This window comes from Plectropomus leopardus, chromosome 8 (assembly GCF_008729295.1).
Source record: "Plectropomus leopardus isolate mb chromosome 8, YSFRI_Pleo_2.0, whole genome shotgun sequence".
Taxonomy (NCBI): Eukaryota; Metazoa; Chordata; class Actinopteri; order Perciformes; family Serranidae; genus Plectropomus; species Plectropomus leopardus.
Window position 1 is genome coordinate 27,596,142 of NC_056470.1, and position 22,700 is coordinate 27,618,841.

Below are 22,700 nucleotides of genomic sequence, written 5' to 3' on the forward strand. Positions count from 1 at the left end.
TTTTGTTTTGATTGATGCAGAGACATTTCTGACACTCCATTTTTAAAACCAACACAAAACAATGTGGAAACATACAACAAGCCTGTGACAATTCAAATGTTTATTTTCTTTGCTTTTCCAATTTAACTAGTCAAGAGGACAGCCTCAGGTTTTACATTGTTTAACATCCATCGTGGGAGCAAAGGACTTTGTACTCGGAGAAGTTGGCCCCTCGGAGCTGAGAAAAAATGTAAAACTGGGTCATCCAGCCTTTAAGCAGTTAACAGTCAATCTATAACTTCAGCTTTATGCCCAGTTGCAACAAGAACAGGAGGTGTCAAAGACCAGACCAGCAGCACAGTGCCCGAAGAAGGTGTTGCCATTGGCACAGTTGTAGTATTGGTTCTTGTCTGTTGGGCTGGGGTACATGCCATTAGCCTTTCCACTGCAGAAATTGCTGTCCATACCGCTGGTGCCGGAGTCCCCACCAGAGGATTTGCCGCCACTGCTGGAGCCTCCTCCAGAGCTGCCGCCAGAGCTGGCGGTCGTGCTCATTCCGACAATTGGAGGAAGGCGGGTGGCGGGAGGGGCGCAGGCTGAAAAAGATTAATAAACCCTTTGAAACCTGAACAAGAAATTACCCCAAAAAGTGCTCAAACAAAAAAAGAAGTCAATTTGCGGGACATAGCTTGTTGATTCTCACTGCATTTTTCCCCTGTTTTCAAAATACATCAAACCCATTTTCTCAAGAAGTTTAAATGGTTGCAAAAGGCATTTGACCGCAGCACAAGAAAATGGATGTTGATGTAGGTGTTAAGGGGTTAAGTATTTAATTTTTTTTTCTGAGAACACTGTGGATTTCAGGTTTAACACCAATGATAAAGGCTGAGAGTCTTACATGCTTGTTCCAGATTAAGGCCCTTTTTAAGAACATTAATCAGTGGGTATTTCCCCTGGTTGCAGAAAGTGCCCATGTAGTCATCCATGTCAATCGTCCAAACCATGGCACCACCAAAGTTGCTCTTAGTCAGCCAGTCAACCTGCAGACAACCAGAAGGGGGCGTTTCAGGTCAAAACATAGCAACTTCATCAGAGGACCTTGACACAATGTTTGCTGTTAACTGCAGCATAACCCCACAAATAATAAAATATTCAAATACATTTGCCTCTGTCACTTGTGCTGTAGCAAAGGGAGAACTTTCACATTTTATAATACTAAATCTAAGTCCTGACAGTTTATGGAGATTGGGAAACATTTTTAGCTCAGAGGTAAATCACAACAGCCAACAGATGGGCCTGTCAAACGGTAAAACAAGTATTCTGTGCAGTTCTGCTACCTTGATCTGGAAGCTCTTCATATTGTCATAGCCCACCCACTGGTTTCCCTTGTAGGCATATGGCACATCCTGGGCCTGGTTCCAAACCTCAGTGGCTCCGTCTTTCAAAAAGCCGCAGATCTGTGATTTCACAAAGCATTGCATTAATGACAACCCAGGAGCTCGTTCACGTCTTCATCTGGAGTCTGCACTGCTAAGATAAACCAACCTGCTCTGTTATCAAGTTTACAGAAGAATATTAACTCACGCTGAACCACCATCAACATTCAGGCTTATTCTCTGTTAGTTTTTTATAATAATAAGAAGGCATACCTCAAAGTAAGCGAGCTCTCCAGCCTCTTGTGTGTACTTTCCCGGAGTTCCAGCACCAGCGACAGGTGCTCCGACACCGTGGTCAGCAGGGTTACGGAGAGTGAATGTGTTGCCGTATGTGGGGAAACCAACAATCAACTTCTCAGCTGGAGCTCCCTGGCTCTTCCAGTAGTTCATGGCGTAATCCTAAAACAAAACAGGTGGAATTTTATGTGGTTCAGGGGCAGGACAACTGTTGCCGAGGATTTAATGTCGTTGCAGCATAGAATAAGGGATGGAGCCAACGTGACATCACATGATTTTGAAGCGCTGAGTTTGGCATTTTAACTGTCACCATCTTGGCTTTTTGGAGCTAAAAGTGGCAACATTTGGACAAGACAGGGGGAGACAACGCTAACACTGGCTGCTAGCCTGATAAGCATTCAATTCAATTCAATTCAAGCAACTTTATTTGTCCCAAAGGACAATTCAATTTCAACAGTCTAAAGACCATACAGACATCCACAAATCAGCAGCAGACAGGAGCAAGGAGCATGCCAGAGACAACAAACAAACAATTACATAAATAAATCAGTATGTTGGTGTGGCCATGAGGGCCCAGCAAGAAGTACACAGTTCAAATTTTAAAGAACAATAAAAAAATAAAGGAATAAAAAATAAAGCATGGTGCCTTCACAGCTATGGTTAACTGTAATAATGCTAAGACTAATTTTTGATAGCTAAAAACAGGCTTAGAACCATTTAAACAAAATGCGCTTACCAGAAAAACTGAATATCAGATTCTTTAGGGCTCATTTATGCTCAACTTTAGATATGCAGATGCAGATGGAGCCTTCGGTCCATACTTAAAGTGAATTTTGTGAGTATTTGTGCACATATTCTGAAAGAATGGGGACAAAATATAGCACCACCGCAGATTTTGGGGTCAATGTGGCGCAGTTTGAGTGAGATACGACAGCAGACAAAAAAAGACTGTGAAAATGACAGAAGGTAACGCATTAGAAATAACTACAGAGAAAATAATTTCTTATCCACTGTCCAATATTGTTGCAATGGTATTGAATTGTCAAAAGACAGTGCCTACCTGCCACTTAAAGTGGCGCTGTTGGAGCTAGCCTCAAGTGGCCATTAGAGGAACTGCAGTTTTTGGTACCTCCGTTTTAGCTTAATTTTTCGGCCTCGGAGGTTGCAGTCTGAGTTTCAGATAAAGCTTGTAGACTGCAAGTGTATTCTGCACGTAAGATGAGTTTTGGTAACTCTGTGAGGATGTTCAAGTACTCACGATATTGAAGTAGATAAAACCACCCTGGTCCTCGGGGCCTCTGAACAGGGGACTGCACTCGCCGGTCATGGGGTCCCAAGAGCCATGGAAGTCATATGTCATGACGTTGATCATGTCCAGGCTCCTGAGTGTGGAAAACAAAAATGAAGGGTTTACCACAACACATTTACACAAGCTTATATTGATCATTTAGACTGAAAGAGTGATTCAGAGTCATTCTGTTCAACTGTGATCCGCTATGTTGCTGTGGATAAGACTGGACACAGCATAAATACTGCACAAGTGCTTACTGGCCAAGCTTGGGAATCTGATAAGCAGAATCAATGGTGTCCTTTCCAGCCGACACAGCAGCAGACATCAGAAGACGAGCCTTGTTGCTCTGCTTGGCCTCCTTCTCAAAGGCAGCTCTCATCTCCTGTTGAATGTCAACAGATATGAAATATTTAGCGCTAAATGAACTCCAGAATTCATAATCCATGATTTGTAATATGGTCAGGTTGTAATTTTTTTTATTTTTTTTTTTGCTTTTATGTATGCGCAGGGCACAGTGGAAACCCCATGGGGACTTATTGTGGCCCAAAACATTTACGGCAAGCTTGAACAGTTATATTTGCTATCAGGTATAAAATGATTTAAACCATACTGTGAAAAAAAAAACAGAAATAGAGCAGACAAACAAACCTCCAGGAAAATAGAGTAGTACTGCTTATCCTGATAAGAGCCTCCTCTGTTGGCAGGATACTCCCAGTCAATGTCAAGCCCGTCAAACTCATACTTCCTCAGGAATGTAATGACTGAGTCGATGAAGGTCTGACGGTTGGCAGCGCTCAACACCATTTGTGAAAATCTAATGTGGGAAGAGAAAATAAATGGATTTAAACAGAAGATATCCACTATTTAGAGTGCCAAGACTGCAGATATCTGTAGATGATCTCACCCTGTAGAGCCAAAGTTCCATCCGCCAACAGACAGAAGAGTCTTCAGGTTTCCGTTCCTGCCAAAGAATCAGAAATTTCACACTGCAGTGACGACTAAAAACACTCTTGTTTTACTAACTGAACCTAATTAGTGAAACTTAAATATTTACAGAGAATATTTCTTTTTATTCAATACAGAGGAGTCTCCACTTAACTTAATTAAGGCTTGTTTCTACAAAATGTTTTGTTTCTTACGATCACTGTACTCCTTTTCATCTTTTTAAGGAAAAGGACAACAAGGCTGTTTGAAGAAAAATAAATTGCCTAAAACATGTTTATGCAGATTACATTCAATAGGATTGTTTTGAATCACAAAATGTCAACTGTACCAGTATACACATCAGATAATTAGTAATATAAAACCATGAAACCTGAGCGAGTTTGTTTGATTTCTTTAAAAAGAATATGGGGAGAAGGCAATGAGCGACTGTAAATGACAATGAACGACAAAAAAATGGCTCAAACTTAGCGAGAAATTGGTAAAAATTTGTTTTTTAGGTCAGTTTCTTGTCACCCATTACTAATGTCGTGAAATTTTTTTGACATTTCTTGCAAAGTCGGATATTGTCTTTTTTCTTCATGTTTCAGAAAATAAGTTATAGAAATTTACTCACGTTTGAAAGGGTTAAATAGCTTGTGACAGATGTCGGAAATATGTCAATTTGTGATCCCTTAACTTTATGTATGTATTTAAAACTAATATATATTTCAACAGCAAACTCCCAAAATTCGGTTATGCTTTTTAGTTTTTGGTGTGCTACTCAAAGACTTTCAGTGGCTCCACCTATGAAAAATTTCTGGGCGCGCCACTGGATCCTTTCAGGAACTCACTTGTTCTTCAGGGCGTTGAATTGACCGTAAAGCTCCACATCGTTCCACTCATAGGTGGCCAGTTTGTTGTTCTTGATGGTGGCAAAAGCATACAGAAGATGGGTACACAGGCATGGGTCGATGTCATTGGGCATGTAAATGGTGGGAGGTGGTCTGTACTGCGCCCAGTTTGTGAAGTAGCATGACAGGATGAAGGATGAGCCTTTGATTCAAAAGAAATGTATTATTTACGGATCAAACGAAAAGCAATTTTGGACCATGAAATGAAAATTAAGCATGCACACTGTATCTCATATTCATAGATTGCTTACCAAGCTGCGCGTGCAGCAGCAAGGCCAGAGCTGTAAAATTAAAAGTCACTTGTTATCTTTGAGCAAAAAGACATTAACTGGAAAAAGTGCCAGAAATGATTCTCTAAAAATTGATGCAATATACTGTATATCCAAATCCTGGAAATAGCAATTACCATGTGCACACACAAGTGAACTATGTTTCAGAATACATCAGCACTGACTTACCCGTTACAAACAGTACTTTGCCCATGACTACCTTGTACAAGGAGGTCATCTAACAGGTGCACTCACTTTTATATACTCCAAGTTTGCAGACTTATGGGACATCTGCCAAAAAGGTGTTTATTCGCAAAAGATTGTTTCAGAGAAGGTTATCAAATGTGCTCACGTAAGGAGTAATATGTGATTTCTTATCACACTTACAGGCATGTTCGCCACAGGGCCACTTTCTCCTTGTGTGAAGGACTCGTTTATCCAAAGCAGACATAATCCAAAGCAAATACGATGCAGAAAACGTGCCTCAGGCTTGTTTTAAAAGAATTTGTAACAAATGGACTTTTTTGGGATATAATATATTTTATCCATTAGGCTTGACCTGCTAAATATGCATTAAATCATCTCATATCAGAAAGTAAAACATTTAAATGCTTAAAGTGAATTATCTATGCATGCATGGAAAACAGAAGGAAAGACAGATGTTTGTTGATTTGACTAAAGTGCATGAATCTGTGATATCTTATCAAATATGCCTTTCATGTCGCGCAGTGAATTTACTGTCTCTGCTCAGCGGTGACATAAGACATTAGAAGTCAACTCACAGAAACAAGGAGCCAAATTGCCTTTGAAAAACTGCTTAGACTGCAGATATGTGATGATAAATATGTTTGACAACTCCAATCATGCCAAAAAGAGGATCATTATGTCACAGAGGAATTTGCATCAAAATCAAAAGCATTCACGTAGTAAACTGAGATCTTATCTAATCATTTTGCCTACATTATAATGCAGCCTTCTTTATCTTCAATAATTCAGATAATATTTAAAGAAAGATATGCTGGTGTTAGTGGAAAACACCTTGACTGAGCCGAAGCCAGACGTTTTTTCAGCTCAAGCCAATGTGCTTTTCATGGCATGTCTCAAAAATGAACTAAGACGTCACACAAATTGACATTCATTTATCCACTGATTTTCTTACTTAAAAGAGAAAAACAGTCCAATTTAAGTTTTAATCAAGGTCATTTCATCATCTCGGGAAAGTTTAAAAAACATTTTTTTACCCGCCTGAGGTGCAAATCAAAGACTAATCTGTCATGTCATGTACTTAAATTATACATCTGCTTAGTGACCTCATTAAATTACAGCCTTAATATTCACTAACTTATGAGTTCCATAACAAGTAGTCAAGGCTATTTAATATATATCTTTCTGTGCTATAACTATCCTAAGCATGTGTTTGATCCTTTTAAACTTTAGCAAATCGGTTTGATTTCTTTCAAAAACACGGGGGAAAAGCAACTTAAAAGATATGGCTCAGAAATGACCAAAAAAACCTAATTAATACGTAGAAAATTACCTAAAATTAAACACACACGAAAAAGACAAAAAAGTCCTATATTTATTTTATTTATTTATTTATTTATTTTCTGTAAGATCACTTTAAATGGAAAAAAAGAAAAATGACAAATATAGTTTTCTGGACTTTTTTCTTTTTTTTTTTGATAATTTTCTAATAATCCTCCCCTCTTTTTTAAAACTAATTTTTAGGTAATTATTGTAATTTGTGGGACATTGTCTGCCAAGTTGGTCAATGCCTTTCCCCCCATGTTTTAGAAAAAAATAAAACCAATTTTCTCAGGTTTTAAAGGGGTAAACAGCTTGTGAAAGATGTCTGAGCGTTACACAAGAGGGTTAATTGGTTAATAATGGGTAAATTTAAAAAACAATTTTGTGCCTACCGGTGTTGTAACCTTCATGCCACTTACTCAGCACCAGTGCATGTGTCACAATCACAGTTCTGTTTTTTCCTGTGTGGGTTGACCTTAAAGGGCATTAGCGTCATTTCAACTTCCTTGTAAAGTCAGAGAGAGAAGTTCACGCACTGTAACATAAAGTAATGTTTCAAAATATGGTGCATGAAGCTCGGTGTGATGCTGCCTAGAAAAGACATGTAAGTCCACCTACATGAGAACTGTGTTATAATCTCACACCTCTGCTGTCTAACATAATCAGCTCAGATTACACAATGATAATGTGTCTCGCCTTGTGATATTTCTTGTATAAATATTTTTCTACTACAATTGCTACGTCTACATATATACATGAGCAGCGGTGGAGGTGGCATTCAGATCCTTTGCTCAAGTAAAGTCAAACTTTATTTATAGAGCACATTTAAAACAACCGCAGCTGACCACAGTGCTTAACCGTCCTAAAATACAAAACAGAAAGATACAGAAACAAACAGCAAAAGAAACATAGTAGAGAATAAACGCACAACAGTTTTTTCTTCTCTTCCTTATTTTTAGGTAATTTTCTTGTTACTTTTTTCTGTTTGGTTTTGGGGTAATCTATTATTTTGTTGCTCTGCAGTCTTTCAGATTTTAAGACAAACTACACTGACAACAGGATGAGGTGCAGACGGTGAAAAAGGGCGAAGAAACTCAGGTGAGGGGAATAACGTGATGAGGCAGAGGAGCAGGCAGAGAGCCGATTGGATGGAAAACACAAGACATGACACATGAGGAGAAAACTGACAAAATAAAACAGGAAACAGACTGACCACAATGAATACATGAAACATAGAAAAAAACAAACATAAAACCCTAAAACAAAGCCCAAAAGACAACAGTAAATATACTAAGTAACATTCAAACACTGCATTTGACTATTTTGGGCAATGCCAATTCAATGTCGACTAAAAGCATTTGAAAGTATTTTCGAGTTGTTATTATAAATACTATAACAGCAATTTATTGACTGTAACTGAGAAAAAGCAATCCATCAAGATCAAGATTATATTTTAAAAAATACCACATGAGCCAAGGCAATATTAATCATAGAAAGTCAAGTCATGTCTGCACTGAACAGCACCACAGAAAAACAGCAAAGTCGCTGTGAATGTGATATGCACGAGATATCAGAGCCAATGGCAATAAATCTGAAGCATAATCTTTTATGATAATACACAGCATCATTTACATCATTATTAAACCATTAAAAATGTACATTGATGCAAAATGGCAAAGAATCAAATTAGTTGGATGAAACCCTGAGGAAAAAATCAGACTAATGCAATGGATGAGAAGCAATGGGGCAAAAGATGATATTGCTTTCACACAGATAGATAGATAAAGTGGGATCTGCTTTCTGAAGCAAAGAACAGGAAGACTGCTATAATGCATGATTGTGGAAAAATTGAAACCACTACAATTTTATTCGATTTTCATGTAGTCTCAATTAACTTCTCTTGAGAAAAGGAGATCCTGCACACTGCTCTTGCTCAACATCACAGTCTCCAAGAGTCAAAACAGTCTTGACAAAGGTCCAGACACATGGGCAGATTATGAGACAATGGGCCCCTGGGCACAGACATGCAAAGGGCCCCAAAACCTCTCTTACATATGAGCAAGACACACAGACTTGTTGTTTTGAATCTCTTTGTAGTTGTCAGCATCTAATTTTATTTCTCTTTGTGGTAATTTGTTGTGTCCTTGTGGGTATTTTGTGTATCTTTGAGGTCGTTTTGTGTCTCCTAGGGGTATATTTATATTTTATTTGGTGGTTTTGTGTCTTTCTGTGGTCATTTTGATGTCTTTTTGATCTACTTCTGTGTTTGTATTGGTCATTTTGTGTCTTTTTGTAGTTGTCAGCATCTTCTGGCATCTCTTGGGGGTATATTTGTGCCTTTCTTTTGGTCCTTTGGCTTATCCTTGTAATTCTTTTTTATCTCTTTGTTGTTTCTTTGCACCTCTGTGAAGTAATTCTGTGTCTCCTTGAGATGTACATGTGCCTTTTGTGGTTGTTGTGTTCCTCTTTGCAGTAGTTTTATGTCCTTTTGTATTTCCTTTGCATGTCTTTATTGTCATTTTGTGTTTCTTTTAAGGTCAATTTGTGTCTTTTTAAGTATATTTGTGTCTTTTTTGGGTAATTTCATGTCTCTTTTTGTGGCCATTTTGAGTCCCTTTCTGATCAATATTTGTTAATTTGAGTGACACTTTCCAAGTGAAGGCCAGGGGCCCTTCACACTTTGGGTCCCAGTAGGCCAGTTCAGTAATTCATCCATGTTCAGAGAGACTAAATGTTAGAGGGGAAGGAAAATTGTGCATTTTCATCACAGAGGAAAGACGCACACCCACTCAGGGAGACCTTGTGCTCTTTCAGTTCCCCATGGACTGCGTCTGCCATCATGAAGGGCTGGCATGACCGGGTGTCTTTAAGGACAAGAAGGCCGTGCTGTCCTTCACCACTGGGTCTCATGAGTCTGTGTTCATTGTAAATGGCGTTAATGGAGACATGAACGTCACACTGTGGCCACTGCAGAGTCAAAACACTTGACAAAAGCCCAGAGGGACTGAAACGTAGTATGATCAATACATTTTGATGCTGAGCAAGAGCAGTGTGCGGGCTCTCCTTTTCTAAAAACTCAAGTGATATTTTCTACCTGCATTTGAGATATAAGATGTGCACATAGAAATTACCTTCATCAACACAAAAGAAAAGAATAGCTCTCAAGATGATAGCTACTGAACATATTATGTCCTCTGACAGTCTGGTCTTTAGTGCCACCTGCTGTTGCAGTATTTAAAAAACAGCCTTAAACTCTACACATTTCACAGTATCCCACACAGATGGAAAAGATTCTCAAGAGAAACATTGCTGTGCTGTAGGATAACACAATAATGCCTGCACAAACAAGCCTACGCAAATAAACACTGCCAAAAACTCTTGAACCACCAGATTGCATAACTTTACCACATGGGAGAAATAAGAGGAAGCCTTCAAATATTGCACACTTTGCTTCTGCTTCACATTGTTTGTTGCATTCCCACAATGAGGACCTCAGGGATTTCTCTTACCTTCTTCAGTGGTAAAAGTAGCTTTTTAAAAATATTGTGGTTGTGTAAATGGAACTTGAAAATTATGATGAACTTATGTTTTTGTATTTTTCAGCTCCTGTTTTCTGTCTTTTCTGGCTAACAAAGCATGCAGTGGACTCTGCCCAGCTGTCAGCTCCAGATGTGGTAACAGGAGTATACGGAGGATCTGTGACAATCCGTTGTCAGTACAACCAACAGTTCAGAGAATATGAAAAGTACTGGTGCAAAGGACAGATATATGAGTGGTGTAAAGTAGTGGTGAGAACACCCAGGATGAAATATAGTGACCGAAGTTCCATTGAAGATGATAAAGAGGCAGGAGTCTTCACTGTGACTATGACCTCGCTCACGGAAAGTGATAAGGATATGTACTGGTGTGTCATCTCAAGACAGGGAAGGAACGTCTACACTGGCGTCAGGCTCCGACTCTCACACGCAGGTATACTTCAGCTCAGACACTTCATCAAATGTACCGCAATGTTTTTAGTAACTCAGAAAGACAGGTGCTCCTATAATTGAGTCAAACTTGTAGGTTAAACTCAACTGAAGTTGACAAAAATCTTATATTTAATATAATATAAATAGGCCCTTAAAGTACAGCTGGTTACTTTTATAAAAAAATAACTGTCTGTCATATTTGCTGAAACCGTCACTATATCCTGACAGTAATGCATGAGAGAGATCATCCAGGAAAAATTACATTACTTCGCCTCCTTGCAGTGCTTCTTGGAGCATTTGCTAGAATCACCCCGGCTGAACGAAAAAAAAACAATCAGAGACAAGGAGTCTCTTGCCACTTTTACACGCTGTAGGGCTGAAGCAGAGTCCCCCTTTTATACCGCCCCTGCATTTTTACACAGAACCAAACGACGACAGCATCACTCTACTCCAGTGTGTGATTATACACTGCATCGTGGCATTCTGCAATCAAAAGAGGCACAACAAGCGTCCGCCTTTAGCGAGACAAACAATATGTGCATTGGCAGCGCTTTCTTAACAATAACAAACGCATAACATGCCAATGACAATGTTTGCTTTCTCTGTTTCTCTTTCGGCTGATCTCGGAAGGTAAGTCGCTCCCAAATCTCAATGTTTTCCCAGTTTGCAGACATTTACTGCAGATGTTCTTCTTTGAATTAGCTGCTTTTTAAATCTCCCGCAGTGGATCGCACATGTAAATGTCCCATGTTTACACCTTTCCAGCTTTTTCGTTACGGCACTGTAACTACCTCTGTTTCCGGTTCAGAGGTGAGACCACTCCGCCCCCCTTTTCCGCGATTGGATGTGATATTTCCGCCTAGAGCAGTCTGTGTAAATGTGGCTTCTAACATATCTGTCAATCATTACAATCACCGCTTCTGAACTGCAGTCAAACTGTCAAACTAGGCAGCGCTGATCAAATATGTATCAAGAATCTGTTAATGCATTGCATATTTCTCGCCTAAAACGTTTTCAGAAACATATTTCAGCTGTAAAATGAGAACGTTTGGTCCTGCAGGTGCTTGGCTTTGGCTCAGCTATTTTCAAACTATCTCATTTTACAGCTAAACAGTACACTAAAATATTTCTCTGGGAACATTTGAAAATAGAAATAGGCCATGCAGAAACAGAATCTTTATTCATATTTAATCAGTGCTGCCTATTTTTACCGTTTGACCTTTGTTCACGAGCATTGATTAACCTTACAGCTGCATTAGAGATTCCTCGGCTCTGATTGGTTGTTTTCAGTCAGCCGTGGTGTATTCTTGCAAATGGCATTAGAGCCAGTTAGAGGGACATGATTTTGATTTGTTCACGCACCACTGTCTGTATATCAACAGTTTCAAACTTGACAAAATAGGTCCCTTTTTTTCCCTGTTGGGATGTTTTGCAGCAGACAGAAAGTAAACATGGACCCAAGCTGCTGCCTCGCATTGCAACACCCATAGTAACAGTTTCACCCATATGACAAAAACCTTTGGGTTTTTTTAAGTTACCAACTGTAGTTTTAGATTGATACAGAGTTGATACAAAGACACGAATAACCCGTTTGTGGTCCGGTTTTTGGAATATCCCACTGGTGCATTTTAGCGTGTAAACACCATATTCTGTTTATGAGAAACCTGAATATGCTTGGTAGAATAATCTGAAAGAAACTGGGGTGTATACTGGAAATATGAATAACCACAATATCTCTGTGCTATATGGACATCATATACCTAAAAATGATCATCACCAAACTAATCCTCATGAACAGGTTTTATTTATGTCTATATAATTGCACTCATTGTTAACAAGAAGGCTTTTTGTAAACTTAAAAAAATAATAATAATAACATATATGAATTATTTCACTCATTATATTTCTAGGCAGGGTGTAAAACCCTTTGAAACATTATTTAGGCCAGAATGCCAATATATTCTAATAAAGTCTCACACAAAAGAAAGTCTTATTACTGTAGGACTGAGGGTATAACATTTTACACAAAACACTAAACTATTTTATGACTAATTAATTAATTAATTAATTAATTGATTAATTTCATGTTCTCGTGAGGTAAGGGTGAGATGGCAGGCCAACACATCATATTTAGTTAAGGAGTATTGGGGCAATATAATGGTTCGTTGTGTATAAATGTAATTTCTAGGAGACAGGGTTAATCGGTCAGTAAATGTCATTTGTTGACTTTAAATGCAAAGTATTTTTCCCCACAGTAATGACAACTACTGCCACCACAACAGCCAATATACTGGAACAAGATGGAATAAGGTAAGAAGATGCCACAGGGACAATTTACAGCAATTTCCATATTATAATTCAGTGAAATATTAATAAAATATTAACAACAATTCATATAATTGAATGCATAAACATGCACAATTATTTGCCAAGAACAAAAGTAATTCTAATCCCCAATCCTTTTTGTTTTTTCTTCTAACTAGTTGGTGGGCGACTCTACGTTGGATCCTCTTTATTTTTATGTTGTTTTGTTTGGTATCAACACACGTCATTGTTTGGAGGATAAATGCTACGAGGAAAATACAGCTGCAACAAGAATTTCAACATCAGAACTCAAACATCTACAACTGAAAGTCACAGATGAATTATAAACTCATTCATGCGCTGCAGCGACAAAACTATTCTTCCAGTTGAAGTTCTATCAGTGTGTGAATTAAACAAAGAACTAAACCAAGTGGAAAAAGTGGCTTTCAGACTCTTTTTTTTCTCCAGTATCTAAATGATTAAAACCTAATTAATTTCAGTGCCAGGGCCTAAGATAACTTTGGGCCCAACTTTTGAATATCCAATCATCTTAAAATTAGCACCTCTGGAGAACTGAGGCTCTTGGCTTCCCTCTAATTTATTTGCAGATTTTTTAAGGACCGTCATAGACGTTGATATTCGTTTTACTTTTAACCACCAGTTTCAGATTTAAATGTAGGCCCAACTCTTGTGAAATTGAAGTGCATGAAAGACAGAACGTGGACAAATAATAAAGTGGTGCCGTCCTGCTCTGTTATTGGATAATAAAAGAAAGGATCACAGAAGTAGATCAGAAGTCAGAGTGTTTCTCTCTTTATACAAGCTGATGATTTTTGTTTCTTGAGCATTTTAACATGGTATTCATTTCAGGGCTTTTGTACCATATTGTGTTCTACATGTTTTCATCTGTTTTGTAATTAACTCAGCTCAGTTACTGTAAATAATAAATATAGACGTGTGAATACAAAGAACATGTTTAATACTCAAATCTGTCAGTGTCTCTTATCAGTCTGGCAAATCTGCACTGATCAATCATATTTTCAGATAAATGGCTTTCTACCTGTAGATGCAGTATGGAAGAGATACCTCTGATTCAGGTGGGTGTGAGGGATTTAGGAGGTGATGTCATCACTTCTGCTGCAGGAATCTCTGGCATGAACTCGCGTCAAGACAGCCACCATAACCAAGGAAAGTTGCCTTTCAAAATAAAAGCACAAGTAGGAGACAAGTGAATACTCAGAAAGTGGGTGAAGAATTATTCAGATCTTGAGGTAAATGTAGCAAAACCACAGTGTAAAAACACATAAAATGGAAATATTTAAAGTACAAGAACCTTAGAATTACTACTTTAAAGTTTTCATCTATCTCTGGGCTACATGTCATATTAATGAAAATCTTTTTGTACTTCATACTGTTGCATGTCCCGTTGATGATATTTTGCATGTCTGCAAATAATTTGCACAGCTCTTTCATTTATTTCATATATATTGCATATATTTTAATAGTTTTTTCTTTTTTGTGTTCAATATATTTTGTCTCTTGATTTTTTAAATAGCCTACTTACTTTTATTGTTCATTTCACTTTCATGTAAAATGTTTATGTTATGCACCAACACTAAGAGCAAATGTCATGCAAGGGACTGTTTGTTATTTGCACTTCATTTTTTTTAATTCTTTACATTCTGAGATGCTGCTAATGTGATGTTAACGCAAGCACATGGTGGGATTACACTACAGGTGGTTATGTTTAGGCAACAGCCGCACATGGCAACGGACGCTGGGACGTCAACATACTCATGCTGGCATGGATTGTAAGGGTTAGGGGACTCTTGCTTGAAGGTCCACCGTAGGCACCCTTGTGCTCCTTATATTACATCGTTATCAGCAGCATTTCTACCTGACACCGTCCTGTTGTATGTGTATGAAACGCAACAGGTTCCATCCAGCCCATAGCCTGTATATAAATAAAAATGACCCTCCCGCTATGCTTAAATGGAAATAAAATATCTCGGTTGATGCCATCTTGCACTGGTGAAGTCATTCAGAGCCAAAGTCTGCAAGGCAGCGATATCCGCAGTGGGGGAGTTCCCACCAAAACACCCATCCAACCAATCACGAGCAGCTCCATTGGATGCGAGTGCATGGATTGGCAGTCATAGCTGTCAATCATAGCAGAAACTCCCCTTTTTGTAAAATTGAATCAATCATTAAAACCAAACTTATCATAAAAACAATCATTTGAACAAACATCAGTGTGTTGTAAACTACTCAGCGTCAGAAACCATCTTTGGAAAAAAATATTTGACATGTACTTTTAGTTTTTAGTTTTGACCTATGTTTAGGGCCACTGACATGTTGTCCATCTTTATATACAGTCTATGGTCGAGCCAGGTTCTCAAGGGACGCCAGCTGTGCATGTATTTTGCAGAAGCAGTAGGTGCAGTCTGGCCGTCCAGCAACACATAATAACACAACAACCAGTTCTGTCCGGCTGTAGTCTCACCTGACTATCCCGCGGCGTTTCATGCAGACACAAAAGGTGACTTTTGGCTTCTCTATCTTACGCCAAAAGCACTATGAAAGTGGCTGCACTTTATGACTTAAGAGTCAGAACAGGGTTGCCTACTATGATTAATAAAGTACAGTCCCTAAGTGCAATAACAAATGTCTTTATGCTCCACCAATGTGAATAAATTACACAAAAACAAGGTTACATACAGAGAAAAATACCTAATTTTGACATTTATGTCATTTTTATAGCTACTTTGGTACCTGTCTTGTATAATATAGCGTCAGATTTCGCAATGTCTGCTGATTGTCTTACTTTGAAGGAGATATCCGGTGTTACTGGTGCACTTTGACGGTCACTGGTGAAGTCTGGACTCCGCTTCTCACCGACTGGAACAAGTTGCTGATCGCTGGTGCCAACGCCCGGCGAAACAGACGGCTAACGTTAGCTAGCGGAGACACGGAGGGACATTGGTACGTAACACAAACATTTCCTCGCCACTCTGCCTGTAGTTAGATCACAAATACAACTTCGGTTATTGTTTTCATGCTTCGTTTTGTCAGCTGGGACTCAGACAGAGCGAGAAACCTGCGTTAGTTTACAAGCTAACGTTAGCCGGCCGGTTGCTAAGCTAGCTTACCACCTAGCATTGTTTAGCGATTGTTATCTTAGCTGGCTGACCCGATACACAAAGTAGTTTCACTATCGTTACACGCTTTTTAAAGAACACAATATCATATCGTGTGACTGACCCATTATCTTATTTACAAGTTTAACAGCAAGATAATAAAGCGATTAAATAAACGAGTAGCCAGCGCTAGCCTCCGCACAGTGTTGATGATGGGGTGTGACACTAGTTAATGTTGGGAAACACAGCCTTTCCCCCTTAATTAATCAAAGCTGTCAGTAGCAGCTGATAAGGATAGACACTTAAATAGCCTGCAATTATGTTAGGACCAGTGTTTATTTACATTTACAACATAATAAATATCCAAATGTGTTATCTTTCAGTTGCTAACGTGCCAGCAGAAAGCACAGAGATGCAGACTATCAAATGTGTGGTGGTGGGTGATGGAGCAGTGGGTAAAACCTGCCTTTTGATTTCATACACCACCAACAAATTCCCCTCTGAATATGTACCAACGGTAAGTAAGTTTGGGGTGTTTCACAGTCAGATGCATACTGTTGGAGAGACACATTTTGGTTGAGAAAACCCCCTCAAGTTGACACTAACATGCCTGTAATTCTTTCAAAACAGGTTTTCGACAACTATGCAGTAACTGTAATGATCGGGGGTGAACCATACACCCTTGGATTATTTGATACAGCAGGTAAGATTATTTTTGACTGATCGATATTGGTTTTTCAATATCAATAGTAATACTGATCATTAGCACTTGATGAGACAATAACCAATATTTGGAACACATAAGCATTTACAATAGCAATTACAATATTTTTTGTCAATATTTAGAATTTGGAATATAATAAACTCCAACACAAAACTTTAGCTAACTGCCTTTAGCAAATGTTTAATTAAAATTTAAACTTTAAACATTATATACAGCAAGATTCCAGCAACTTTTTAAATAAAGTTCAGTGAAACATTGAATAGCAACAGCCTGCTGAGGTTTTTCAAAGTAAAAGTTCCTCCCATGATGACACTTTCATTGCATATATTACAGACTGCCTTCCCTAGCATTGGTTGAATGTGAAACGCACACTTTTTTTATTAATAAGATATATCGGCGATCATTAAAATAAAATGTTGATACACATAATAGGCAGAATGCCAATTAATTGCTCCGATAATCGGCCAGGCCCATAATCTGTCGACCCCTGTTTTTGACTATTTCTTTTTAATTGCATTCCTACCTGTCTGTTATAAGGTAAACTCATTTGTGGTGTGGTCTTTTTACAGGTCAGGAGGATTACGACAGATTACGACCACTAAGCTACCCACAGACAGATGTCTTCTTAGTCTGTTTCTCAGTTGTTTCACCTTCCTCGTTTGAGAATGTTAAAGAAAAGGTGAGTACACAGCGTTTATCGGAAAGCAGTGGAGTTGCTCACCCGCAAATCTGACAGCATCCTTTCCTTCCAACTAACTGATAATGAACTGCCCAGCTCACCACCAACATCGTTAAGCCCAATTCAGATCAAAGATTTGCGACAAGACGAGTTGAAACTTGCAACTACTTGCAGAGTGCCGGTCTGCAGTGTTCTAAAAACCTGCCAGTTCTCACCAATGTAACCAAAAGAGATGATTCATCATTTCTGTAGCAACAATTTTTGTGCTTCCGTTCTGATTTCCAGCTTTTAAAATAAAATAAGATTGAGGATAATAGTGAGATACTTGTTACAGCTGCATATCTAGTGGGCTGGTGATGAAACAGAAACAATATAAATAAAACACCATGCAGCACATACACCGAGCAGCAGCAGTGATCCTCCGTCCGACATCGGCACACTGTGAGGACAGAGACTGACAGCCGTGCCCATGGCCGCAGGGGTATAAAATGTGGCAGACTCGGGTTCAGTGGGGATGGAGGATGTTTGTCAGAAATTGACAGCAGCGAGACGCTGACACGCAGATAACGGACATGACCAGTGGATTTTGTTACAAGCAGGTTGGCTGTAGAAATAAGTGATGTGCCGTACATTTTAAAATCATTCGCTAGCAGTTTGAAAAGCTTAGTTGCAGGTGAAACCATAAGTTGAGCTAAGACCGACCGGTTTACAGAGCTGCAACTTTTCTCTGCAACGTTCTAAAACATTTGTGTCTTGTTACGAATCATTGGTCTGAACTGGGCTTTAGACTTTGATGGTCAAATTGAGGTTGTGACGTCAGGTGACCAAAATTCAGTGTCAGCTAAATGTTAAATGCCAGCGTCACTTTGATGTGAAATACTGACAACAGATGGAAGTTGATATTATATTGGTTTTAAGTTGTGTTGTCCAGTAACCAAAAATTATCATCTTGCAAGCGTCTCATACCAACATCAACCTGACGTAGCAGAACCACATTTAGTTGGAAGATATGGAGAACAAAAACCATCATCTGCAAAACTTCATAATGTCAACATTCACTCAACATGAAATTCTAGTGTTAAACATTTAAAATATCGCTAACCCAATTTAGTGTTTGTCTAGCGTAAGTGTTTAACTTCTTTCCGACATCATATTGACTGATACTATCAGGAATAAGGAATAATACAATAAAAAAGGACAAACAACTTTAAAAACAGCATGATTTTAAATAACTATATATATATATATACCCTTAAACATGCAAACTACTGAAGTAGGCTTTAGTGATGGTGTTAACTCTAAATGCAACACATTGTGCTGTTCAGTGTTTTTCCTCATCGCTGCCTCCATCATAAATCACTGGATGGCTTTTATTTTTTTACTGGAAATCACCCAGGATCCAATGATCACGGACAATGGTCTAATTAAAGTGTAAAGTAGGGGATGTTTCAAAAAGCCAGAGAGGAACATTGGCCAGATAAACAGGAAAACCATCGACTGTGGCCTTGTGATACTGATACCGTTTTTCAGACTAAGTGAATGTGATTCAGTCGTGCATGCTGATATGCAAACATTTTTGGAATATGTTTCCTGAGGCGGAAATATCTGGTTAACTGATCCTGTTTTGTTAATGACCCTCTAACAATAGGAAGTCTCTAATCAAAGGAAGTTTTGGTCATTATGGTTAGAAATTGCCTCATGGCGTTACAGCACACTCTTATTTGACAAACGTCTTCCGGTCTTGCATATACAAAGCATGTGGACCAGGAAAGAAACAAACAAAAAACAAAAAAACAATAACCCACATGAAGTGTTGACATTTAGTATTAAATATCTCTTGATTATCTCCATAAAGAGCTTTTTTCCCCCTATTATCCCAGCCTTTCCTCAGATAGCTGGCTAATTTGTATGTTCAATATGTGCACTGCCGTCTCTGTCTTTGTATATCATTCATATTTGCAAAGTCAATTTTTATTTTGATCTTGCCAAAGCATCATGCAGTTCACAACAAAAGGGACAGAAGAAAGCAAAATAGAACTTACTATCTATAGCGTTGAGACAACATATTAGACTGAGTGGTTTAGAAACATATTCTGACCTTCTTGCTACAGTTTGAATCATGGAGACCTCTCAGGTCTTCTGGGACAGGTCTGCTTCATCTCCCCAGAGTCGAGACTAGTTTTTATGCACCACATATCTGCAAAAAACTCCCCAAAAACCACAGGTCTGCTGCAGCACTGTTCTTTTAAATCAAGCCTGAGATGTTTCTCTTTACTGCTGCCTTAGATTAAATCACATATTTATTAATTTCTTACACTGCACTGTGACTTTTATTTTTGTGTTTATTTTACGTTTTTATTTTTATTCTCAAGCTCTTTTAAGTTTTTAACTGCATAGGAATGTCTTCTGTATTATGTCCCAGTGCTTTTTATGTTTTATGTTGAATTGCCTTGTTGCTGAAATGTGCTACATAAATAAACTTGCCTTGCCTCGACAGATCCACTTTTCTTTTAGATTAATATACAGTCCAAAACGCCAGCCTTTATATTTTACTTCACCAAAAAAACCTCTAACTGCCTCTTCTCCATGTAACCTTATCCACAGATATCCGCTCCCCTCAACTGACTGCCATCAAATTTCAGAGAACAATTTTGCCATCACAAGCGACTTCATAGCGTTTTCTTGTGTAACAACAGATGTATCTGCCTTTTGTTGATGAGCGCTCTGTCGCTGTGTTTTTATTCCCCAGTGGGTTCCTGAAATAACTCACCACTGTCCCAAGACCCCGTTCCTGTTGGTAGGCACTCAGATCGACCTGCGTGATGACCCCTCCACAGTGGAGAAGCTAGCCAAGAACAAACAGAAGCCAATCACCCCCGAGACAGCAGAAAAGCTGGCTCGAGACCTTAAGGCAGTCAAATACGTCGAGTGCTCAGCCCTAACGCAGGTAAGACCTCCCATCAAACAACTCATAAACCCGGTGTGGCTAGCATGTGCTTCTAACAAGGGTGGAAACACTTGTCTTTTGCTAACAGCATTTGGCTTAAAACTCCATCTAACTCTGTGTTGTGTGCCTGTCTTTTCTCCTTCTTTTCCTCTTTCTGTAGCGGGGACTGAAGAACGTATTTGACGAGGCTATCCTCGCCGCTTTAGAGCCCCCTGAAACTCAAAGAAAGAGAAAATGCTGTTTGTTCTGATGTCTTCTTGCATCTTGCTTTGCCTCTCGATCGTCTGCTGCTTTCTCATTGTAAAGAGATGTCCGTCACTAAAATAACCACAATGCTCTTTTAAACTTTGTGCCCAATAACCCCCCCCCTCTGTTCATGCGTGCTTTCTTTTCAACTCAGCCTAATCACAGTTACCCATGCTGCCTGATATAACAAGAGTGCCAATCTTAAGTTCTTCTTTCTTTTGTCCGCACCTCGTGTGCAAGTCTGTGAAACTGGACGGGACTTTGTTTTTGTTATTTAAATTTTGTTATGATCTCAATATTGAGCTCTTCTGCATCAGTTGTACCCTACAAAGCATTTATGCCACACTCTGTCTTAGACAGCGGTAACCTTTTTTTCTACTGCAGCATCAAAATTTTCCACGAGCTTTTGTCTCTACGCAGACAACTTGATCATGAAGGAGTCTTGTATAATGTTATTTGAATAAAGGAAAATTTTGATCGCCCTGCTCCATTTCTACTCAGCCTTCTTTTGCAATTAGTTCCCTGAAGATGTTAATTTGTATTTGGAACACAGCCCTGTTTTGAATATTAATATTTTATTTCCACAGAAAGGATTAAAGAATGTGTTTGATGAGGCAATACTGGCTGCCCTGGAGCCTCCTGAACCTAAGAAAAGACGTAAATGCGTTCTGCTCTAAGTTTCGTCGCAGCCTTCTCTCCACACCAGTTTCCAAATCTAGGTTAGCAGTACTGAAGAGGTTTGTTGCACAAGCACATTCCAGCGTGAGTTGAGATATTATGAAATATTTGCATTCTGACTGACTTAACCTAAATACATATTCAATGTGTTGAACATGATTTTCAGAGTAACATTTGATGATGTTTGTGATGATGCGATGCCACTGAAATGTTCTCACGTGATGTGAACACTGAATACTTACAATACCATAGGTGACCTGTCAGGTTGTTCACATTATGTTCATGTTAATTTTGAAGTGATATTCTCAAAGAACTTGCTATGAAATGGTCTTTTAATAGAATTTCTGTTTTTTATGACTGTCCTGTAAAACACAACACAAGCTGATAAGGTTGAGTTAGTGAGCTGCTCCAATTATGTCTTAGTATATCTCACATCTTTTTTTTTTTAAACTTTCAAGTAATTCCATCAAAGTTGATTTATACGTTCAAAAATATAGTTCATTCAAACAGTTTGTTTAATTCTGACAGCGTGTGGTTGAGACCGCATTGTCATAGAACGTAAACATTTCCCAATAATTTAAGAATAATGCAAAGGGTTAATAAAAGTTGCTGCATTTTACCCCTTTTTACATAATTTCATGTTCAATGTCGACATAGCCTCCAGGTGAATCTGAGAAATATTTGACGTCTGACATTTCTAGGCTATGCTCCATCGTACCACAAGTTTGCCAAAAAAATAAGCTGATAAATTGACACGTGTCAAAGTAGAAATCTGCAGAAGCTGACAAAGAAATAGGAAACGTATGAAGTTTTAAATATGTTAGCACGCAAGATTGGAAGTCAAAAATAGCAACTATTAATTAACATGCAAGCAGATGGAGAACAACAGTCTCCCAGTCATTTACTTTTTTTGACAGATGTGCGTTAACAAGAAGGTGATGTGTGTCCTGAATGCTCCTCAAAAGTTGCAGGAGCTGAACTTTTGAGGAGCATTTCAGCCTATAACCCCGGGCTAATGAACCGTTTTGTAAACCGAACATACTCGCTGCTGAAGTCAGACAGTAACACGTTGTGACAGTTCTTACAAAAATGCTATACATAGTTTGAAACCCTGTGAAGAATTTTTGAGTGACTGAACTAGCACTATTTGCATTTGTCTTTTACTATAACAGCGCCTGGATGATGGGCTTGAATTTGATCTGTAAATATAGTGAGTTTAACTCATAACTTATTGACTGAATACAATGTGTGCATTACTGATCCAGAGATTTAGAGGAGCCGAGGTGACGCTGAAAACAAGGAAGATGTTGAGAGTTTCTTGGACTCTTTGGTTTTTATTCAATTTGACATTAAAGTTGTACTGTATCTTGCTTGTGATAAAGCATCACAATAAACCAGTATTATGAATAAACCTAACTTCAAATACTAAATGTTGTCGTCTGA

At 38.6% G+C, this 22,700-nt stretch overlaps 3 protein-coding genes across 8 annotated transcripts; 2 read left to right on the forward strand and 1 right to left on the reverse strand.

Moving 5' to 3' along the window:
* Positions 1–81: 81 nt before the first annotated feature.
* LOC121946630 (acidic mammalian chitinase-like) lies at positions 82–15,746 on the reverse strand. Of its 4 annotated transcripts, none has more exons than XM_042491290.1 (11): positions 13,907–13,948; positions 5,030–5,059; positions 4,719–4,920; positions 3,848–3,904; positions 3,592–3,757; positions 3,201–3,325; positions 2,911–3,034; positions 1,629–1,814; positions 1,317–1,436; positions 878–1,019; positions 82–575 (listed from the first exon to the last, which is right to left on the reverse strand). In XM_042491290.1, exons 3-11 carry the CDS (start codon positions 4,850–4,852, stop codon positions 286–288), a joined length of 1,344 nt encoding a protein of 447 aa, XP_042347224.1. In that variant the 5' UTR covers positions 4,853–4,920; positions 5,030–5,059; positions 13,907–13,948; the 3' UTR covers positions 82–285. The 4 variants fall into 4 exon arrangements, with proteins under 4 accessions (XP_042347224.1, XP_042347221.1, XP_042347222.1 ...); XM_042491287.1 differs by lacking the exon at positions 82–575 and adding an exon at positions 15,671–15,746 and having other exon boundaries at positions 817–1,019; positions 13,933–14,043; XM_042491288.1 differs by lacking the exon at positions 82–575 and adding an exon at positions 15,671–15,746 and having other exon boundaries at positions 817–1,019; positions 13,907–14,043.
* Positions 10,036–13,808, forward strand: LOC121946632 (CMRF35-like molecule 1). Of its 2 annotated transcripts, XM_042491295.1 has the most exons (4): positions 10,036–10,094; positions 10,178–10,543; positions 12,798–12,852; positions 13,026–13,808. In XM_042491295.1, exons 1-4 carry the CDS (start codon positions 10,058–10,060, stop codon positions 13,171–13,173), a joined length of 606 nt encoding a protein of 201 aa, XP_042347229.1. In that variant the 5' UTR covers positions 10,036–10,057; the 3' UTR covers positions 13,174–13,808. The 2 variants fall into 2 exon arrangements, with proteins under 2 accessions (XP_042347229.1, XP_042347227.1); XM_042491293.1 differs by lacking the exon at positions 10,036–10,094 and having other exon boundaries at positions 10,101–10,543.
* On the forward strand, positions 15,741–22,687 carry LOC121946633 (cell division control protein 42 homolog). Of its 2 annotated transcripts, none has more exons than XM_042491296.1 (6): positions 15,741–15,828; positions 16,367–16,500; positions 16,614–16,686; positions 17,277–17,386; positions 20,136–20,333; positions 21,167–22,687. In XM_042491296.1, exons 2-6 carry the CDS (start codon positions 16,396–16,398, stop codon positions 21,254–21,256), a joined length of 576 nt encoding a protein of 191 aa, XP_042347230.1. In that variant the 5' UTR covers positions 15,741–15,828; positions 16,367–16,395; the 3' UTR covers positions 21,257–22,687. The 2 variants fall into 2 exon arrangements, with proteins under 2 accessions (XP_042347230.1, XP_042347231.1); XM_042491297.1 differs by lacking the exon at positions 21,167–22,687 and adding an exon at positions 20,494–21,064.
* Positions 22,688–22,700: the final 13 nt, after the last annotated feature.